Genomic DNA, 23334 nt, shown 5'->3' with positions numbered 1-23334 from the left:
AAATTATCTGCTGCTCCCTTTATCTGATGCTCTTTCTTTGGCTTGAACTTTCTCCCTTGCTGAATCATTGCAATTGGGTAGCTCGATCTACTAAGGTAACTCACTCTCCGTCTTGTGTCCTTCTCCATACCATTGACTTGCTCTTATAATCTCTCGCTAGAGATTCAACGACCATAATCAGATCCTCATCGATGACTAAGTTCATCTTAGACTTGATCCAATTCATTTTTTGGAAGCCTCTAGAGTGTAAGTCGATCTTCTCAATTAATTCACTTTAATTAACCACTTTTCCTAAGTTAGACTTAGGAAATATTTAAATGATGGCTAATTAATTTAATTAAGGCGTTTCGCAAGCTTATCTCACAAAACCTTTTTTGTGTTTTGGAGATCTCGTGTTCCTTAGCCTCTTAGACACAAATCGAGACTAGAACACCTGTCCGATGATACCAAATCAATCGAAAACTACAATAAGTCTTCAAATGATGTCTCCAATGTATGACCACATCAACATATCAAACAAGGAACATACAAAAAGGGTGGAAAGTGACCCTCCAAGTCAAAATAAGTCATAAAATTCTTGAATGGATACTATGACGTCTACATTTGTGAGGTTAGCCCTTATATCAAGTAGGAAATAACTGAAAAAGTGATGACATAAGAGGGTACTCAAGGGTCTTCAATATAACATGTCAAGAGGAGATCCATACATGTAGAAATAGCACAAAAGTACCTCAGATGATATGACCAATACCTTGGGATGCATAAACTACCTTGAGATTTCTGAAAATACCTCGAGAAATGTGAAATTGTATGATCAATTGCAAAATCATCTTCAAGAGTCTATTGCTAAAGTGTGAAAAATACATGAGATGGGAGTCCATGTTTAGGCATAAGATAAGTGTGCTTGCAATAGATATGATGACCTTTAGAACTCGAGCAACACTTTAATTACATATGAAAAGCGATAGATCATAGAAATTCCCCTATATCATGTGTCCTAATAGATCCATCCCAAGACTCACATATTGACCTAGGTCATAACTGACCAACATGATTCCAACTTAATGTCGCCAAGAGGAAGTTAGCATATGCCATGAGAATAAGGACTATCTTGAAATGGGGAATGTTGCCCACCCAAGTGGATAACCTCTAGGAAAAAAATGTTCTATTTGTTCGGCTTGCTAGCCAACAACTTTGATGATCCATAGGTAGTTATGCCTAAGAGCTCTCCACATATGTCTTGGTCAGTGATTTCCATCATCTTGATTACTTCTTGGACGATGGGTCATTTATTATAAGGTACACTAACCATTCCTGTAATTACGTCCTTTGATTTAATGTTAAGGGCAGTATAGTATGAATTACAAGTTGAGTTGGAGGATTCACCATTCTTGATTGTATCCTTGTTCCACACTTGACCTTGGTGGTTATCCTTTGCCTCTAGTCTAGTGTGACCTTCCTTAAGATTTTCTTTCCGCTTTCTAGGAGGGGCACAAAGAGGAGGCACTGGTTGATGTAGTGTGTCCATGGTAATCCGTACTTATCACCTTCCATATGTCCCTTTATTCATCTCCATTGTTTAGGTTGATAGTCATTTGTCACCTAATTCACCTGACACGGGGACACGAGGATTCGAGTGTTGAAAATGGACACGTTGACCCCCTTGAACAAGACACGTTATATATATATATATATATATTAAAATTTAGATATTTTTTACACAAATTCTCGTTCATGATACAAATTCATTGATTCAAACATAGATCTTCATCTAGATGCAAGTTTCACAAAATTACAAAGTAACATTATGCATACAAACACAATTGTGACATAATACATATTCATCAATGATCCAATAGGAGAAAGACAAGATACTGTAGTTTTCTCATTAAGTCATCAAAATAAAAATGTGTCACATAGGTAGTAACAATGCCAATGGCAAATAGAAATAGCAAATACAAAACAACTACAGGCCTCAAGGCAGTGGGTAGCTCATGAGTCATCAATTCTCATCATCAAAATCAACATCACTGTACTCATCAGCATGGTCACCACTGCGCTCCTCTGTTGCATCCTCCTCCTTTGTATCGAATGTCATCTCTGCATCTGTTGGTGTGGAGAATGACCCCTCTACAATATCACCATCATCAAAAGTGACAGGCTATAGCATTGGCTCATTAAGATCCAAGTTGGCCAATGCCAACTCAACACTGCTGTCCAAACCCATATCATTAGGAAAGACATCCCACATCTTTGTCTTTTCCTTCAACCACTCATCCCTCTACTTGTAAATAAGACGAAGGTTGGTGTGCACATACACCTCTGCCCTGGACTGCTCAAGCCTGCTCTTCTTGACACTATATAAATTCCGATATGTGCTCTAATTCCTCTCGCAACAAGAGGATGAAGTCACCTGAGAGAGGAGCCTCATGGCTAACTGCTATAGAGGAGGGCTTGTTGCCCCATGAGTTGCCCACCAAGAATAGGGCTTCTTAGCCTCCCTTTCTCTAATCATTTCATATCCTGCAAATCGACCAGTGCCAGTGGAAAACTCTGGAAAGGCATCCTCCACCTTATCAAGGGATGCTCTATCCTGAAAAATCCACCTCAATGCATCTTTCCTCCCCTGTGAAATTTCACCATCCATGTGAGGAGGGAATCTGCGGGAAGGTCCACCATTCAACCACTCATGGCTGTAGTATTTTGGGTTCAGTTAGTGAGCCAACCAATGTAAAGGTGTGCAATTCTTTTCCCTTCTGTTGACAAGAATATCTTGTATGGTGGTGAAGAAGGCCTCTTATGATGTCTCATACTCGGGGCACTCACTCTGTAAAATAATGCTCCTCACAGACTCAATCATGGAATCCCATCCCTCATAAACCTCTCCTAGGATGTGTTGGTCTGTATTTGTAAATCAAAGCAAAGAAATGATAGGGTCCATGATCTAAATAAGTAGATCTACCCTTTGCCACCAAGCATCATCTAACACTGTGTCCTTCACTCTTTTTGAGGCTGCTTGATCTATCTTTCTCCAAAAAGACCAAAACTCTGAAATAAGCATGGCCCCCTCAACCTCTTCAACATGATGAATGAAGAGGCAAGCCGTGTATCCGCGATCTTCAACAATGATAGATTGGTGTACTCCTTGTAGATAGTGAGGGAATTTGTGTGATTTTGTACAAAGCTGTGGATATGCCGTGCATCCTCAATAATGCTTCCAATCCAAAGCACATCAGAAGCAATAGATTTAAGTGCTAAATTCAAAGAATGGACAATGCAAGGTGTCGAAAATACTTGTGGATATTTAGCTTCCACAATCATGCCAAGAACCTTGCAAACAGGGGCATTATTTGTAATGTTTTGCTCACAAGAATCAACACCTACATCTTCAATAACTTTAATAAACAACTCAACCACATATTGTGCATCCTTATATTGTCCAAGTGCATCCATTAATTTCAAGAAAACTGGACCATTCAAGGAAGACACCATGAAGTTGATGAGTGTGTGTCGTGTTGGATTTGTCCATCCATTAGAAACAATGCTAACCCCAGATGTTGGCCATGCTGATTTAATAGGCTCAAGCATTTTGTCTACCTCTTTCTTTGCCTTTGCCAACAATGTGGTTTTAAGCTTCTCTGACCCAGGAGGCACATGCCTTGATGGAGCCCCTTGAGTTAGAGCTCGGCACATCTCAATAAATAAAGGTGAGCGTGCAACATTAAAGGATATGAAGTTCTGATAGAAAAAAAAAGCAATGGTGAGATCAAGCTCTTCCCGTTTCTCTTTCTGAAAAATCTTGTGCATTGGACCAAGTCCCATTGCCTTTCTTTTTGCTGTTTGTCCCCCACTAGAACTCACAAATGGAAATTTGTTGCTGCTTTTCCTCAAGAATGGAAGGGGATCGTCATTCTTGTTTTTTTTAGATGTTGCAACCACCTTTGCCATACCAACATTGGCCTCTTTTTCCATTTCATTCTTCTTAGCTAAAGACACGTGTACATGTTGCAATTCCACAACTTGGTAAAGCCAACAAATGAGCTTTCACACGATAATATGTGCTCATGAAATGATTGTTGCAATAGTTGCATTTCCAAGCAACATTGCCAACTCCCTTCATCTTGCTGCCTGGCGTTTGCCCTCTTGCGACATATTTCCATAAGGGATATTTGTTATCTTGAGGCTGCTATCTTCTCTCAACATTTGAAGTTGCTGTTGCAGCCCCACTTCCAATAGAGGGAACACTTGCAGACACTGATGAAATTGGAACAAGGGGGGCATCTCCAATGGGGACATTCTTCCTCTTCCTTAGCCCCTTCCCTACTGCCCTTGATTGAGCCATGAATGTTGTAAAAAAATAAAGAAAAAATATACAAATTTGTAAAAAATTGCACGTGCAAACTGCTGTAATAAAAATGAAAAAAAATAGACAAAATGGACTTACCTGTTGCTTGAATTGCCTTCAAAATGCTCCCACACCCTTTGCTCTTTGCTCTCACACACCCACAACAAACCCACAACAAGAGAAAATGAGAAATGTTATGTTAGAATGGCCCAACCCGCGCGATAGTCCAAAAATCAGGACACGTGTCCCATAATTGGGACACGATCCAGAGGACACGTTTCCCACCGAATCATGTTCGATTCGGGACACGAGGGAGCCTAAGCACGAATCCGGTTTCTTAGTTTGTCACCAATACTAGCACCCTTTATCCTTCATATTTTAGTAAGGGCCTGAAAACTTTTCCCTTAAGAAGTTGATGCAGTTGAAAGAATGATAAAATCATCTATAACCACAAATGACAGACAATGTAAAATGGAAAGGATCGCTGGGACAATTAGCAACGTCTGGACAAAAGCCTAGCTTGAACTCTATACCCCCTATTAGCACATACCCAATTCTGGGCATATCATGATCTATCTAGATGAAAGTAACTAATGAATGTCCCAACCTTGATGAGCAAGAAACCACTAGATCTTAAAGGGGTATTGGATTACATCAAGAAAGTTGGTAACCAAAGCTATGCAAGTAAAAGGTGTATCAAAGGGATGGTAAACATAGGCTGAGGAAAGAGGTAATTGAGGTCTGATGATTGCCTAGTCTTCATATCATTGCACTTAAGATGTTGGACCTCCCTTAGTTGGTGCCAAGACAATAGCATCTTCCATGAAGTCCGTCCCTTCCATGTCCACTGTACTCACATGCACGTATTGATTGATGGATCGACCTAGAAGCTATCCTTCTTTCAGGGTTGGAAGCACCTAATAGGGCCTTGGGATCGTCCTCCATACCTAAATGTGGTAACATGTTTACAAATCATTAGCTAAAAAGATGTTTGAAGGCAATGCTTGTGTGAAGTACTTTTGTGTCTTTAGTGTAAGGTATGGTCCACTATGATGCTTTCATTTTTTTTTTACCTAATGACTGTGATCTCGCTTGATTTTGAGGGTATGTCTTATGTGTTTATTCCGAGGTTTGAGGGATGGCTTGACACTTCCTAGCACATTAATGAGGACATCTAGCCCAACATGAGAGCACTTATGGTCTTTGATGCCACAACGTTGACCACACTGAGATGAACGTTGTTATGAATATAATTTATATAAAAAATACAATAAATACAAATAAATATAAATAATAAATAATCATAGTAATGATTATTAAATAGTGATTAATTAAATATAAAGCATGTCTAAAAGACATGTCCAATCATGAAAGGGCACCTGCCTAGGTATATAAGTAGACCCTCATTGTAACCTTCATCATCCTTGTACATTTCATCTTATTAATAAAAATCTATGTTGCACGGATTCCTGAACCCGGGGGTGGGGTTCTCGAACCCGTCCTAGGTTCTCGTCCCCAAGTACCGGATTCGGGTACGGGTGCTTCTGAGAAGAACCCATAAGAACTAGGTTCTTCTATGAAGAACCGAGTTCTCCGTTAAAAAAATTGGGTTCTTTTGTCTTGACGGGTACGGAGAACCCTAATGATGGGTACTTGGAACCCCAAAATCGGGTTCTTTGGGGTTCATTTTAGTTTTTATTTTTAAATTTTTAATTAATTTAATGGGCTTCCCCTAATATTCTAGGTAGCTAGTTCTTCATCTTGCGAGAGGAATTGGAGTACTTATGCCTTTATCCATTCAGTAAAGAGAAATAGGTTGGGCTCAAAGAAGGCAGAGAAGTTAGTGTACATTTATTAAAATTGGAAACTAGTGCCAGAGAAATAGGTTGGGCTCAAAGAAGGCAAAGAAGTTAGTGTACATTTATTAAAATTGGAAACTAGTGCCAAACTCCATGTGGGTCATCTTATTTATGGCAGCTGATATTTTTCTTGGATTCCTCTCATCAAGAGGTGTAGGATTGATCTTAAGATCATCCGATTTCGATAAGTATTCATGGAGATATGAATTTATTTGTGTTATGAGACAATTCGTCAAGGTCGGCTAACAACCAAATAACCCCCACTTGTGCTCAACGTTTTAGTATAAAAGGAGGTGGCTTGATAGTCATTTAGACACACTTCACTCTTGATTTCTCTCCACTTGTTTTGGGTTTTAGTGGCAAGAGAAATCTAAGAGGATGTAGCCCTAAACGCAACTATGATGAGGATGCCCTAGCGAAACGCAACTATGGAGAAGAAAGCCTAAACGTAGTCATGAAGATGATGAGGATGCCCTAGCTAAACGCAGTCATGATGCCCTAATCCTATACGCTGTTATGGAAGGGTTTCTAATAATCTATGCTGTCATGGAGGACAACCCTTAGACGCAACAAAGAGGAATTGAAGACAGCGTGGTAAGGTCACTTAAAGACAATGTGGAGAGCCTATATTAGAGGACGAGTTGCTGTGGGAGTGCGGATTAGTTTGAGGGCTGTTTGAGGGTGCAAACAAGCCCAAGATCAGGGCTATCTCAAGGATCAAAGAGTTGGAGGTTAGGCTGAGTTGAGGAGGCTCCGCGCAGGCCTATCTTGAAGGCTTTTCAAGAGCACCGAGATGCTGGAGTAAAGGTAGTTAGGGCACTTCTATTGAGCCGCAGAAGAGAGGCTACTACTGCATGGGAAAAGAGGTTGCGTAGAGCCTTTTAGGAGCTGTGTGTAGGGTTGTTGCTTCAGCTAGGAGGTCGAGTATCTTTAGGAGCCTAATCAAGGTTGTTTGGACAACAATTAAGGTAAGGAAAACTAGTTTTGGGGTGAGCTGTAGATGATAGTTGAACTGTGATAGGCAACAAGCCTAATCACCTTAGAACAAGGGCAACGTGGATGGGATTGGGGTAGATTTGTTCCCAGAACAACAACACGATTGAAGATAAGTCTCCCTTGCCTAGGTCATAGATTGTAAGGGTTGTTTGATGAATCTGTTAGGGCTGTTGCAACAAATGTAATGCCCAAATTAGTTACGCCATTCAAAAACACTGGCATTGCTATGTGCTAGGCTGTAGCCATAGCACCATAGCAAGCAACCTTGGTGTCTTATGATGAATGCTGTAAGTAGACAACATTGTATATGACATCAATATGTATAGTGCAGCACTGCACAGAGCAACATGATGATGTAAAGGAGCGCAACATGGTATGATGCATAGTGCAACAATATGAAAGATGCAACACAGTGAGACACAGTGATGGTGCAACATGGTGCAACTCAGTGATGCTGGACATGGTATGATGGTGCAACATGGTGCAGCACAATGATAGGTGCTGCATGGTGATGGAGTCACCTTGGAGGATCAGTTGAAGCAACATGCCTTCAACTGAGTTCAGTTAAGCTACCTCATGTGTCATCTTCTTAGAGATGATCTCTGCTCTTATTTAGATAAGTCAAAATGTTGACTTCTGATGTATATGTACTATCTCTCTCTTTGCTGAACTATTGAAGAACATATAAGAAGAATTGATCAAGGGTTTCCCCAGATTGGGGTTTGTCCCTGGCTAGCACCACATCTTGTGTCCTCTTGTCTTGGCTTTTCTGTGATTTATGTTTATGTTCTATCTACATTTTACTATCATGCTAAATGTGATTGCTAATCTGGAATTGATATTGAGCTAATATGTAAAATTGAAGTAAATTTGCTATCAGCATAGAACATGCCTAAAATTAACATGGTATTAGAGCTGAGGTGAAGACAAAGCCCAAGCAAGAGTGAAAGAGCAATCATCGAAGACAGTTGAAAAGGACAAAAGGACAAAATGCTCAATGGGTTCCTCATCCCTCTTCAAATTCACCAAGGGTGAGGTCGAAGCAGAGAATATTATCCGAGTGGCGAGTGGAAGCATTTGATGGCCTACCGAAAGATCACTTCAATGGAAGTCTGGATCTAAGGTTGAAAGGAAACACAGATGCCTTGCTTGCAATAAGTTTGGCCATTATGCGAATGAGTGTCCAAATGGTAAGGACACATCACTTGATGACGATAACAATCATTCCAGGGACAGATTAGAGGAATGACAGGTAATGCAGGGCATCAAGGAAATAGCCGACTCTTTAAAGGAAGCAAGGAACCCAAGGTATGAAGAATCAAATGTTGTTTCTGATAAGATAAAAGAGTGTTATCCTATATTGGCCCTCTCCACTACTACTCCTCCAAAGTCTTTGGGAATCTAGCTTATTGATTATAGTGCTTCAAGGCACTTCATCGGATACAAGGAAGCTCTCTCTAATTTGGTAGAGATGGAAGCAATCGTGGGGATTATACTTGGAGTCAATGCCACCTATCCCGACAAGGGTGTAGGGAATGCTACCCTTCAATTGGATAAGGGTAGCACGATTCATTAACAAGAAGTTCTTTATGTACCTGATCTCAAGAATAACCTGGTGTCCATTTTGGCAATGGAAATCAAAGGTTTCATGGTGGCATTCATCGATCGAAAGGTATGTGTTTGAAAATGGAATTTTCAAAGATGCTTTTATTCTTGGGTTAAGGGTTGGCAATTTGTATCAAGTTGCAAGAAGTCCATTGGGGACCATGTTAGTTGACACATCTCTTCTATAGCACCGGAGGTCTGCTTATTATGGGATCCTACCCGATGTGAGTCAAATGGTGTCAGGGATGCTTGAATTCAAGAAGAGCATGGAGGTACATGTCTGAAATGTTACAAGGGGACCATTCCTCTTATGTACCAAGTCCATAGATTTGGAACAACTCGAGGGGTTTGAGATTCATGATCGAGAATCTCATGTATGCAGGTGGAAGAAAGCCCTCTATGGCTTGAAGCAAAACACCCCGGGCTTGATATGAGAGGATTGATAGTTGTCTGATGAAACTGAGATTCACTAGGAGTGAAGCTGATCCAAACCATTGCTTGAAGGTTGTGGATGATAGACCTCTCATAATGGCACCTTATGAGGATGACCTCTTCCTGACAGGTGCAAACTCTCTCATTTGCAAAAGTAAGAGGGAGTTGGATTCTAGATTTGGAATGGTAAACTGCAAGCCCGTGACTACCTCCATGGAGCTTAACTTTCAGAAGTTATGTGGTAGTAATGCCGGACCTGATTTGGGAAATGCCTCTAAGCTTCATAAACTCATACTAGCATTGATGTTCTTGGTGAACTCCTGTCCGAATATATGTTTTACAGTTAGCATGTTGAGCTCATTTATGGTTGAGCCTCATTGGATTGGTGCCAAGAATCTTCTGAGATATCTTCGGGGCACAATCTCTCATGGATTGAGATACACTGCCAGAAATGTGAAGCTGCATGATTATTCGAATATTGACTAGGCAAGCAGTGTGGAGGATCGCAAGAACACTTCTGGGTGCTGGTTCTCTTTGGGTTCTACTACGATATCCTGGATGAGCAGGAAGTAGAAGTCGGTTGCTTTGATCAACGCTGAGACCGAATACATAGCTACGAGTATGACCTTGTGTGAAGTTGCCTGGTTGAGGAAGCTCTTCAGTGAGCTGTTTGGACACATGCTGGATACCATTGTGATCTTCTGTGACAACCAGAGGGGGATTCGATTGTTGAGGAATCCTGTATTCTATGATCGCTCCAAGCATATAGACATCAGGTACCACTTTATCTGGGATATGGTACATCGATGAGCAAGAAGGCTCCATCACATTGGGACTGATGTGCAGGTTGTCGACATTTTGTCGAAGCCCCTGGGAAAGGTCAAATTTTTGACTTTTCGAGAACGACTAGGAGTCATGGAGAGACTCTCTCTTAAGGGTCCTATATGATATGGACATTGAGCTCTGGGAGCTTCGGGGGGCTTGGGGGTACATCGTGGAGTGATGAGCAACCATAGGGTGAGTGGTTCAACCTTCCCCTAGTGGTTTGCTATGTAGGCAGGATGAGTGGTTCATCCTTCTCCTGCCGAGACACAATCATAGGGTGAGTGGTTCAGCCTTCCCCTAGTGATTTGTTGTGTACAGGGTGAGTGGTTCAGCCTTCCCCTGGGATACCCCTTGCGACATGTAGGCAGGATGAGTGGTTCATCCTTCTCCTGCCGAGACATCCTACCCATGCAGTCTGGGACTCATGGGAAGTACCTCTCATCTGGCCAATGAGTAGGGAAATGAGGATAGGGACCATAGTAGTACCGATGGACGCATCGTGTTACTATTGTACTCCCTATGCTAGGATGATATTGATCTGGGATCAATGAAACTGACTTCGGGTCAGTATGAGTGGTTTGAGACACTCTCTTTTGATATTGATCTGGGATCAATGAAACTGACTTTGGGTCAGTAAAAGTTATATAACTCACTCTCTTTTGGAATTGATCTGGGATCAGTAAGAGTGGTATGACACACTCTCTTCTTATGGGACTGACTTCGGGTCAGTAGAGAATGGTGTGAGACATTCTCGATCAATTCTTCTTCTTCATGGTTCAGCAGAGCAGTGCAGGGCACTGATGACAAAGATAGCACAGTCTGGAAGATGGATCAGCGGATGGAGTTCTCCCTAGTTGAGTGGGAGTGTTAAAATCGACAACTAGGGCCAAACTCCATGTGGGTCATCTTATTTATGGTGGCTAATATTTTTGTCGGATTCCTCTCATCGAGAGGTGTAGGATTGATCTAAAGATCATCTAATTCCGATAAGTATTCATGGAGATATGAATTTATTTGTGTTATGAGACAATTCTTCAAGGTCGTCGAGCAACCAAATAACCCCCACTTGTGCTCAACGTTTTAGTATAAAAGGAGGTGGCTTGATAGTCATTTAGACACACTTCACTTTTGATTTCTCTCCACTTGTTTTGGGTTTTAGTGGCAAGATAAATCTAGGAGGATGTAGCCCTAAACACAACTATGATGAGGATGCCCTAGCTAAACGAAACTATGGAGAAGAAAGCCTAAACACAGTGATGAAGATGATGAGGATGCCCTAGTTAAACGAAGTCATGATGCCGTAATCCTATACGCTGTTATGGAAGGGTTCCTAATACTCTACGCTGTCATGGAGGACAACCCTTAGACGCAACAAAGAGGAATTGAAGACAACGTGGTAAGGTCACTTAAAGACAACGTGGAGAGCCTATATTAGAGGACGAGTTGATGTGGGAGTGCGGATTAGTTTGAGCGCTGTTTGAGGGTGCAAACAGGCCCGAGATTAGGGTTGTCTCAAGGATCATAGCGCTGGAGGTTAGGCCATGTTGAGGAGGCTCCTCGCAAGCCTATCTTGAAGGCTTTTCAAGAGCATCGAGATGCTGGAGTAAAGGCAGTTAGGGCACTTCTATTGAGCCGCATAAGAGAGGCTACTACTGCGTGGGAAAAGAGGCTACCTAGAGCCTTTTAGGAGCTATGTGTAGGGCTGTTGCTTCAGCGAGTATCTTCAGGAGCCTAATCAAGGTTTTTTGGACAACAATCAAGGTAAGGAAAACTGGTTTTGGGGTGAGCTGTAGATGACAACTGAACTGTGATAGGCAACAAGCCTAATCACCTCAGAACAAGGGCAACGTGGATAGGTTTGGAGCAGATTTATGCCCAGAACAACAGCACGGTTGAAGATAAGTCTCCCTTGCCTAGGCCTTAGATTGTAAGGGTTGTTTGATGAATTTGTTAGGGCTGTTGTAGCAAACATAATGCCCAAATCAATTACGCTGTTCAAAAACATTGGCATTGCTATGTGCTAGGCCGCAGGCCATAGCACCATAGCAAGCAACCTTGGTGTCTTATGATGAATGCTGTAAGTAGACAACATTGTACATGACATCAATATGTATAGTGCAGCACTGCACAGAGCAACATGATGATGTAAAGGGGCGCAACATGGTATGATGCATATTGCAACAGTATGAAAGATGCAGCATAGTGAGACACAATGATGGTGAAACATGGTCCAACTCATTGATGCTGGACATGGTATGATGGCGCAGCATCGTGCAACACAATGATAGGTGCCGCATGGTGATGGAGTCACCTTGGAGGATTAGTTGAAGCAGCATGCCTTCATCTGAGTTCAGTTAAGTTACCTCATGTGTCATATTCTTAGAGATGATCTCTGCTCTTATTTAGATAAGTCAAAATGTTGACTTCTGATGTATATGTACTATCTCTCTCTCCGTTGAACTATTGAAGAACATATAAGAATAATTGATCAAGGGTTTCTCCACATTGGGGTTTGTCCCTGGCTAGCACCACATCTTGTGTCCTTTTGTCTTGGCTTGTCTTCTGCGATTTATGTTTATGTTCTATCTACATTTTACTATCATGCTAAATGTGATTGCTAATTTGGAATTGATATTGAGCTAATATGTAAAATTGAAGTAAATTTGCTATCAGCATAGAACATGCCTAAAATTAACAACATTCATAGCACACTTTGTCTCTTATGTCGAAAAGACCCTGGGTACAAGGAGGGTCCTTTCAAGGGACTAGACCAATACACAGATGATGCTATGTGTGTGGACGAGGGGATACAACTAGATGGCTTTATTGAGCTACCTCTAGTTGTTATGGATGAGCAGGAACCTCAAGATGAGAGTGATTCCTATTTGGAGAACATGTTAATTGAAGATCTGAGTGTTGTTGATGACATGGGTTGAGGAAGCCATTGTTCACTATTAGCTATTTTTATTTTAGTATTTTAAAATTTCCTAGTTTTTGTTGGGAGATGCATTAAGGCAAATTTTGAATGTAGTATGACAATGGACATATATCATGATTCTTATTAATACGTAAACTCCAATTTTCCCTTGATATCAAACTAGAAATTTTGAAATTTCATTGTGAATGTTGAATGTTCAATGATGTGCATGTTTAAATATTTAAAGTTTAAATCATAAATATTTTAGTTTTCTTGTTTAAAGTTGAAAAATATACAAATTCATATATATTATAATTTATAAAATATACTATATATATATATATATAAATTATAATATACCCTTGATGAACCCACGCACCCTGTTTCAAAAAATGACGTACCCATCCCTGTCCCTGTGCCCGCCCCCGGACCCATCCCCGAAGCCACGTTTCCTGGCAACATAGATAAAAATATTACTACAATACATTGTGTATTTACATTTAAAAATTAAAGCACAACCACTTTAAGTTTTGCGCTTCAATGGTATCAGAGCCATCTGATCCTCTGGATGTTAGCCACTGCACAATTTGCCATTAAGTTTAGGTCTTGAAATCATGGACTTAAGCGAATATCATAAATCTAAACTGTTAAATGAAATTGGAGAAGCATTACAACAAATACAACAAATAAAAAAATGTAGAATCATTAAAGGCTTTTAGAACACCAAATTCAACATTTACAATGGAAAAGGACATTGATTTGAAAAAGACTAACAATAAAGAATGTTCTAACCAAGGAAGTAATGTTGAACATGTTTAATTAGGATCTCCTTATGGTGACTTTAATAACACTGATAATCAAAGTGGAGTTGCATCAGATATCTCAAAAGAGGAAAATCCTACTATGACCAAGAAACCGAAGTATGAAACAAAGAAGAAGAGACACAATCCAATTGTTGCTGATGCTGTGGCAGCTAAGCATGTTGCAGTGACTACAAGTCATGATGCCCTAGATGATAGCCACCTACCAGAAGAGGCAAGTGCATTGGAGGTTGAGCCTGTTGAGATTAAGCCAGACGTGGAAATGGAAGAAGAGAAATTAGAAATAGAAGAGGAGGAAGATCATTGGGATGCAAAAATTTGGGATGAAAAGGATGTTGCCTTGTCTATTAAGAGTGCCGACATCCAAAACAACATTGTTCCTACTTCAACACCGATAACTATGAATGTGGCAAAGTTTGTACCTCCTGTTAAACCTGCTCCACCAGTTAAAAAGGTCCAACAACCTCAACCTGAAAGTGAAGAGACTGATAGTAGATAAGAGGATGCAGGAAATAAGAAACGACGAGAGGCAACTACAAAACGAGAATCAAGGAAGGCAGAGGCACTGTCAAAAAGGAGTTCAAATGATTTACGCTCACCTATCTGTTGTATCCTTAGTCATGTTGATACTAGGAAGACAAAACTGCTCGATTGTATTCATTGGACAAATGTGCAGGAAGGCAAGGTAGGAGGGATCACTCAGTAGATTGGAGAAACATACTTTCCCATGGAAAATATAAGGGAGAGAACCAAAGAGATAAAGGCTGATGCTAATTTAAGAGTGCTAGGATTACTTGTTATTGACACACCTGGGCATGAATCCTTCACAAATTTGAGATCACGTGGTTTTGGTTTATGTGATATTGCAATATTGGTTGTTGATATCATGCATGGTTTGGAATCCCAAATGATTGAGTCACTGAATCTTCTGAAAATGTGACACACACCATTTGTGGTTGCATTGAATAAGGTGGATAGATTATATGGTTGGAAGACTCGTCCAAATGCTCCAATCAGGACAACCCTAAAGCAACAGTCAAAAGATGTTCAAAATGAATTTGAACATCGACAGAGTCAGATTATTACAAAGCTTAAGGAGCAAGGACTGGATTTTGAGCTACTTGCAGCCTTAACATCTTCTTTAACAAACAACTTTCGAGCTGCTATTTTAGGTGATTTTTCATCACAATTGTGGAGGCCGCATCAACAACCACTCCGCTGTTCAACTCCAGACCCCTTCGTCGTCCGCACTATCGTTTGAATATCACCTTGCCGCCGGTTTGTGTTGTCTGCCTATTTTTCCCCGACCACACCCGATCGCACCAAGTCCTGTTACCTTGTATCTATTATTTTTTCGCCGTTGCTTACCCCCCTTCCGCCCTATCCCCCACCGTCCACGCCAATGCATACATCGCTTCCGACCACATCGTCCAACCATTCGCGGTCATTGATTCCCAACTGCCACACTTAACATTTCCGCTACATTCCCAACATCTCTCAGCCGTTATCTGTTCGACCAATTCCATTTACTAGCTGATTGTGCTGATCCCCTGCTGCATGGACCATTTTTTTTCCCATGCCACAGTTGACCATATTCCTGTTGTGCAAACCATTTTTTTTCCCTGACGCAGTTGACCATATTCCTACCATGTCCAACCATCGACCACTCGTTTCTGGTCCGCCTAAACGCTGTCTCCCCAACCCCGTTTTGTTGTATTCGTGTCCCTCCAACATTGCGTCAACTGTTGCAGTGTTTTTCGAAACCATTGTGTGACTTTTGATCCCATCTGTCCGTTGACCCCTGATTCTTTGATTATCAATTATAAAGTTAATAATTATATTGTATAATTTATAATTATAAGATTTTATATTTATTAATTATATAATATAATTTATAATCCCAAGTTATATAATTATTACTTTACAAAGTTTTAATTATATAATTAATTTAATTATTTAATTTAAGAAAAAATAGAAAAATGAAAGTGGAAATAAAAATAAAGAAAAGAGAAGGAGAAATACATAAACTCTAGTTCCAAGATAGTATTACCAGCAAATTATACATGTACCAGTGACCATTTACACTTTACTGAAAATGACGTGAGCAAAGCGAAAAAATTGTTAGCGATTAAGGTGAAGAAACTTATCAGTGATTAAGCTTTGAGGATAAAGCTCTTGAAGAGGGGCAATGTTATGAATATAATTTATATAAAAAATACAATAAATACAAATAAATATAAATAGATAATCATAGCAATGATTATTAAATAGTCATTAGTTAAATATAAAGACATGTTCAGTCATGAAAGGGCACTTGCCTAGGTATATAAAGGCCCTCATTGTAACCTTCATCATCCTTGTACATTTCATCTTATTAATAAGTATATTACTACAATACATTGTGTATTTACATTTAAAGCACAACAACTCTAAGTTTTTTTGCTTCAAGCGTTGGCTATTGAGAAGGCCTAGCACTGATGTATGACACCTTCCACACCTCCAAAATTTGAAACACTGCACTAAGAAGCTAGGACATTGCCAAGATTGATGATGTACTCTAGAGGAACCAGGATGCCCCTAGGCTGGCCTTGCACCTTCTTGATGGGTGTTGCCTTGTTCCAAGACCTTGTTGAGGATGATAATGACTTATGATCCTTTTAGAGGGATAATACACTCCTTGATGATGATGTCGTGCCATAGGTTTTCAACCATGTATGCCATAGGGTGATGATGTGGGCTTATTGATGATGACATGTGGTTGAGGCGTTGTGACTGGAGGATGCACCTTGTCATGTTGATGAGATGACTTGGAGTGAGGAGCACTCTTGGATGACCTCACTTCTAGTACATTTCTTGATTGAGATACTCACGTTTGGAGGATGAGATCATGCTCAGAGAGCCTTTTCTCCCACATGTGTGGAGTAAAAGGAGGCATTTTCTTATGTTTTATAATTTTGAGAGCTATCCTCTAGGTCGGCTTGTGACCTATTGAGCTTTTGAACACTTAAAGTTACTTTATTTTTCTGCTTGTGTCTGCCAACCAATCTCTGTTTGCTCTGTTTTCTTTCTGATTTAAAGAGATTACATTTCTCTCTACTGCCTGCTTTAGTTTGTTGGTGTTAGATTGTTTACATCTGTCTGATAATTTTATCGCCCCAAACTGTAATCTGAGTTTCTTTCATGTTGCCTTGGAATTACAACCGGTCTGCCATTTGTCAGGTTTAACTTGAACTGGTTATGTGTTGGATATTTGTTCTTTGTCTGTGTTGAAGTCGAAGTGGAGATAATTGACATCCTCTGAGTCATTACATTCATCTGCTCTTTTATATGAACCTTCACATCATGAATATTGTCTTGCATCTGTTATGTCTTTTCTTTATGGAATTTTATCAAATTCTTGTATGGACATGGTGCCTTGCTTCTGGTCTCCTTATTTTTGGCCCTTCTGTTTCTTTGTATTGGCTTTTTGTATTGAATGCTTGATATTGTCTGGTATCACATTTATGCTTTGATGTTAAAATTTGATGCATTACTTTGTTTCAAGCATAATAAATAATAATGGAAAGGAAGCAATAGCACTCACTAATGGAGACTCAGTTAAAGAAAAAAATTGATTCACCTTATGGTATGTTAAATGATGCTGCAATCAAGAGCTGTATTTTTAGGCAACCGATTCCTTTTTACATGGAAGAGATGATGATTTCGCTTCATGGTAGTCTTTAAGTTTTGTCTTGGAACCTACTTGGAATATACAGAGATTAAGAATAGTGTCATTTATAATGTATTTTAAGCATGGATATGAGGTCACAGGTTCAAATCCAGAGGGGTTAGATCATGTACACCTTCGTAGACTTCAGTCAAATCGCTGTGTGGAAGGGGGTCCCTTGTTCCACAAACAAGGAGTTCTCATACACCAATTTGGTGTTTGGCTTGGCTGTGACCTTAAAATTAGATTATAATTATTGTTTTTGTTATTATGTGGCAGCTAATGTGGCATTCCTGTTGGGTAGAAGAGTCATCCATATCATGGATTCTCTGTTCATGGCTTTTCTGTTTTACATCCATTAAAGCGGTCCATTCAATGCAATAGTTACAACTTTTTGCCTAGAACTCTGGTTGACACCTATATTATACTGTTGTAGAGCTAAAAGAACATGATACGAAGTTTTAGGTTGTTTCAAGAGTCAATTTAAACTATTTATTGACCTGCAAGCCTTGCAAAGTCTGGAGCATTTTTCTCTTTACTGTTAAACATTTTCCCACGGAATTTTTAGTTCTCGTTCAACTTTTTACACATTGTAGGATCATAAACTCTCCCCTGGTGAAATTTTAAGAAATGGCGCTATCACTGATTTATATTTGTCTGTCTTTGATTTTAATCATTATTTTGTTGTTTAATAGATTAACCTTGATGCTTGTTTAATGCAAAGCATGTATTGTTAATTTGGTAGTATATCTTATATTTCTCCATAAATACACTATTAGATGAAATTTTCCAGTACCTTTTGTTTTTGTTTTTGTCTTCTTTTGGTTCATTACAGATTAGTTATGAATGGATCAATAAGCATTTCTTTCAGTCAGCCTGTGTATGTCAACATTGTTCAAGGAACATAACTTCACATTTCTAAATTTTAATTTTTGATGTAGGTCCATGAGGGGGCAGTTGGGGATGTTTCATGGCATTTGAAGCATGAATACCTTTTTGGCTCTGTTGGAGATGATTGCCATTTGCTCATATGGGACATGCGTACACCTGCACCTAACAAGCCTCAACAATCAGTTGTAGCTCATCAGAGTGAGGTATAATACTAGCAGATAAAAAAATGTGACTTTCTTTGTGGGATTATGGAGTATTTGAGCAATCCTAAGGAAATGTAATGTGTTTAAAACATTTTATCCATATTGAGGCATTGTCATCGTAATGTTTTGAATAATGATTGTTATGTTAATATGTACTTTCAGAAGCTTCTTTTGAATCTATCAAGTATGCCCCACTTATCAAGAGGTTGGACATTGTTTACACAGTTTTGGTGTTTGATCAATTAGCCTAATTTAACAACCATGATAGCTTAACTGCTTATCAACAGCTCCCTTACAAGAATGTGTTGACCACTTTTTTGAGTGATTGGACCCTTGTTGGGGTTATAACTGTTGAGAAATCTAGGACATAGCAATTAAGTGATTTCTCTTCTATTAGTAACTGCTTGTGAGTGCTTTTTACTTCTTTAGATTAGGATCTTCTTTTACATAGGTTATTAGTGTTCATCTTCATCCAACAAATACCAATGCATAAACCAGAAAGAGACAAGAGACACAGAATACAGGCTATCAGCCAGGGCCAAAACTTCTTACTCTTTGTAATATCTCTAAGGAAGAATTAACAGTAAATATGCAAAGCAAAATAGACAAACACACCATGAAATCAAAACAAACAAGCAAACTACGAAATTGGCATCCAAACTGCACTGTGTACTCATTTTATTAATGGAAAGAGGTGTACAACAAGGTGTTGGAATCTGTGCACCTGAGCTTGCACTAGTTAAGCTAGCAAAAGCCCAAAATGAACAATGAAACACCCTCCTGCAATTTGCTGCTAATTCGGCCCAGGGGTTGTGCTGTAAATGCCTAGAAAGATGTTGCTGCCTGAAATGATCTGCTGTTAGAGCCCTATCTGCTACTTAGAAATTTCCGGGAAATTAATCCCGGCCTCTACTCAATAAACCCAGAATAACCCATGAAGGGTTTGGCCAAAGCTTGACCTTGGAATTTCGACCCTCTTGGGCTTGATTGGCTCTCCTGTTGGGTAAATTGACCCACCTGAAGATTCTGCTGCTGAATGCCCCAAAAATGTATGCAAACCTGTTAGAAGGCTCCCCAAGCCTTCCCTCCGAATTTCCTCCACAAAAAACCTGATCTCCACAACTTCCCAGAGTGCCTCTAGTTATGACTGCGCAGTCCCTGCGTTGCTGTAACTCTCCTTGCTGCTGCAACTCGACTCATTGTTGCTAGTTTGAATTGGGATGAAGTAGAACTCCCTCCTATGGTTGGCACTCGAAGTCCACCGAAGCAAAGGCTGGGATTTTCGCTCGGAAACACCCGGTGTGCTAAACAACACATGCAGACTTGGCTCACTGCTCAAGCATGCTCTTGTCAAAAGACAAATTCTGAAAATGATAGATAATGAGCAAAAAATGAGAGCTCCTCCTTCCTTTTGTCGATTTGCCTCCAAGGTTGCCCGTGTGGACCCACATCGAATTTCTTCACCAATTTCTCTCCAATGAGAGCGTACTCTCCATGTGGGTTGAAATTCCTTTGTGGTGGCCCCCACACTCCACCAAAGCCGCAATATTTCCATCGAACTCTAATGTTGTGGTGCTTCTCATGCCAAAAATCGAATGTGGTTCCCCTCAGCCTACTTCTCTTAAGTGAACAATGTAATACGCCAAAATTGAGCAAAATTCGATATTCACTTAGTGAAACACTAAGTAGGAATATCACAGTCCTCCTCGCCAAAGTGTTGCTTGTCCTCAAGCAACTGCAAAGAATGATGTTGTAGTATCTGTTTCCCCTCCCACGTGGCATCCTCATCTAGTAGATTCCTCCATCGAATCAAAAACTCCCTGATGACCCTGTTATGCAGATGCCTCTCTTTGGTGTCCAAAATAGCCTCTGGTTCGAACACTAAATGCCCCTCATCGTCCATAGGGGGTAACTCCATAGTAGCTATAACCTGTTGTCACAGTGCCTTCTTTATGCAAGACACACGAAAATGTTGTACACCCGGTTCCCCAGGAGTAGCTCTAGCTCATATGCTACCTCCCCCACCCTCTGAGTGACACGATAAGGCCCATAGAAATGGGGCTTGAGCTTCTCGGCCCCCTTATGCTTGAGGGTAGATTGCCTGTAGGGCTGGAGCCTCAAAAATACCAAGTCCCCAACTTCAAACTGCCTCTCAACTCTACCCCTGTCTACATAAAGCTTCTACTTATTTTGGGCCATTTGCTGGTTGTCCTTCAGAACCCTCGATATATCTTGGCTCTCCTGTATCCTGTCCTTGGCCCTTGGGGTCCTACTGTCTCCAAACATAATGTCAGCGAAAGATAACATATCATAACCATACAAAGCTAAAAAATGGCGACATACCTATAAACATGTGATGCGTAGTGTTGTAGCAGTATTCACTGTATCCACGCTCTCTATTGCCCTGTCACATAGTTACGCAAGTAGCCCTCCAACCACTTGTTAACTATCTTCGTTTGTTCGTTTGTCTGAGGGTGGTAATTGGTACTCGGGGTGAGCTCAGTACCCACCAATCGGAATCTGAAAATTCCTTATCTTCAAGGAACCCCTACTGTAGCAAAATTGAATTTACTTCTCCTATTTGATTTTAATATACATTATCAAGTTATTTTCTGGATACTTAAGTAAATTACTTATGCAGCATACACTACTTTAAATTTGATTACATGAAACAGAAAACTGAACAAAGAACAAGATACATAGGACACCATTATTTTTGGACAAAATAGTCTCCAGAAAAACCCAATGCGGGAAAACCGGTGCAACAACTTTGAGGGTTTTCTATTATTAAGCAGTAATTCTGAATACAATGCTGGATGCCCTCCCGACAATCCAGTGATAGAGAAAATATAATTGTGGAAAACTGAGTGAGATTACCTCACTTCACCCAGTAGATTTCGGCTGATACGAAAGTAGAACTGGCTAACCCTGACTATCTCTGCGCTGGCCCCGCGTCAGCCTTACAGGCTCTGCGTCAGCCCTGCGCTGTCTCTTTTGCCTCTTGGAGCTTCTGCGTCAACCTCTCCCAGCTGTTCCGACAACCCCCTGACAGTTTCAGATGTTTGCGTGGAGGGCATCTTTTACTCTATGTTGGCTCTTCTGGCTTTGAGTCAGGCTTGCGTGGGCCCAGATTGCCCGAACGTCAGTCCTTCTAGCTGCTACACTGCCTTCACTAATGGCTCTTTGCCTCTCTGCCTAGTATTCCCGAACAATCCTTGCCCCTCTGGTGCAGAATGATCACTCAGTTCGAATTCTCAGCTTCCTAGCCCCAGAAATCAAACTCCAGATCATATTGTTCTCTCCGTGTGTGTTTCTAAATGAATCCCAAGCCTCCTTCTTATACTTTTCTCGTTGAGACTTCAACGGTCGGATTAAGTCTCTAATCAACGACTAAGATTAAAACTTGACTTGATTCGTTTTCTAGAACATTCTCACCCATATTTTGATTAATACCCATTAATACTTTAATTTTCCTAAGTTTAGACTTAGGAACCCCATTAAAAATATTAATTATTTTAATAAAATACAATATGGGTGGTATTTCAACAAACGATTTTTGGGTTCTTTAGAACTCATGTGCCTTAGCCTCTTCACCAATTTTCATGGCTAGAGCACATCCGACGCTACCAAAAGCTAATATTCCCTCTTAGTGAGGAATGTGCTCCAGCAACAATGTCCAACTGCACGCTGTTTTGTCTCTGAAGCATCTCCTTTTCACACTGTTGCTGCAACCAACACTATGTTGCTGCTGTTATTATACTGTTGCCCATGACACTGCCACTGCCACTGTTGCATCTGTACTATAGCTCCCTTTGCATCTGCTGCTAACATTGCCACTGCTAGCTCTGCACTGCGTCATTTTCCAATTGCTGCTGCTCAACAACGGAAAAGCATCCAAAATTTCTGAACTAACTGTGTTCAAAACTTCAACATAATACCATGAATGTTGGAATCTGACTGCTACTAGTCTCTAACCTTCTGAATCTTTTGCACTACTGCTGATTTCTGCACCGTTGCCAACCTTGCTCTATGCTGATTAGTCTCTGGTCTCAGGCTACTGCATCATCTGACACTAAGTCCATCTAGCTATTGCTGAATCTCAAGCTCCCATAGCAAGGAATTGATCCAAGAGGTGGGCTTCTCAAGGATCCTGCCCATATGTAGTCCTCCTAACTACAGTTCAATATTGCCCCATTTCCCTCTTGGAGATGTGTGGGCACTCATGGCAAACTCATCTTCGTCAATTTTTGCTAGAGCAACCTTAGGATCATGTTTCTCATCTTTATCCTTTTGCTTCAAAGGACATTGGGATGCAAAGTGGAACAACCTCGCCACATCTGAAACATTTCACCTTCGAAATGTCCTTCTTGTGAAAATTCCTAGACTTGAAAAAACCCCCACTGTAACAAATTTGAATCTACTTCACCTACTTGATTTTTAGATTACATTCATCAAGTTATTCTTCTGAATATTGAAGCAAATTACTTCTGCATCCTACACTAATTAAATATTTGATCTCATGAAACAAAAAACAGAGCAAAGAACAAGATACATAGGACACACTTATTTTTGGACACAATTTTCCCTGGAAAAACCCAATGCGGGAAAATCGGTGCAACAGTTCTGAGAGTTTATTATTATTCAGGAGAAATATCTGAATACAAATCTAGGATGCTCATCTAGCAATCCTTTAGAGAGAAAAATATTGGCGGAAAATCTAAGTGAGTTTTACCT

General features: G+C 40.3%; 1 protein-coding gene across 1 annotated transcript in view; it reads left to right on the top strand.

Moving 5' to 3' along the window:
* The window catches only part of LOC149190959 (histone-binding protein MSI1-like), a 235767-nt gene that overhangs the window by 122690 nt on the left and 89743 nt on the right, over positions 1-23334 (top strand). The window contains exon 3 of the mRNA XM_089412317.1: positions 18448-18600. Within this exon, the coding sequence (XP_089268443.1) occupies positions 18448-18600 (153 nt within the window). The remainder of the gene's footprint in view (positions 1-18447; positions 18601-23334) is intronic.

Source organism: Pinus tabuliformis, chromosome 3_1 (genome assembly GCF_031772625.1).
Source record: "Pinus tabuliformis cultivar Carrire ecotype Pingquan chromosome 3_1, CPIR1, whole genome shotgun sequence".
NCBI classification, from domain to species: Eukaryota; Viridiplantae; Streptophyta; class Pinopsida; order Pinales; family Pinaceae; genus Pinus; species Pinus tabuliformis.
This window is presented reverse-complemented; position numbering and strand designations above follow the sequence as displayed.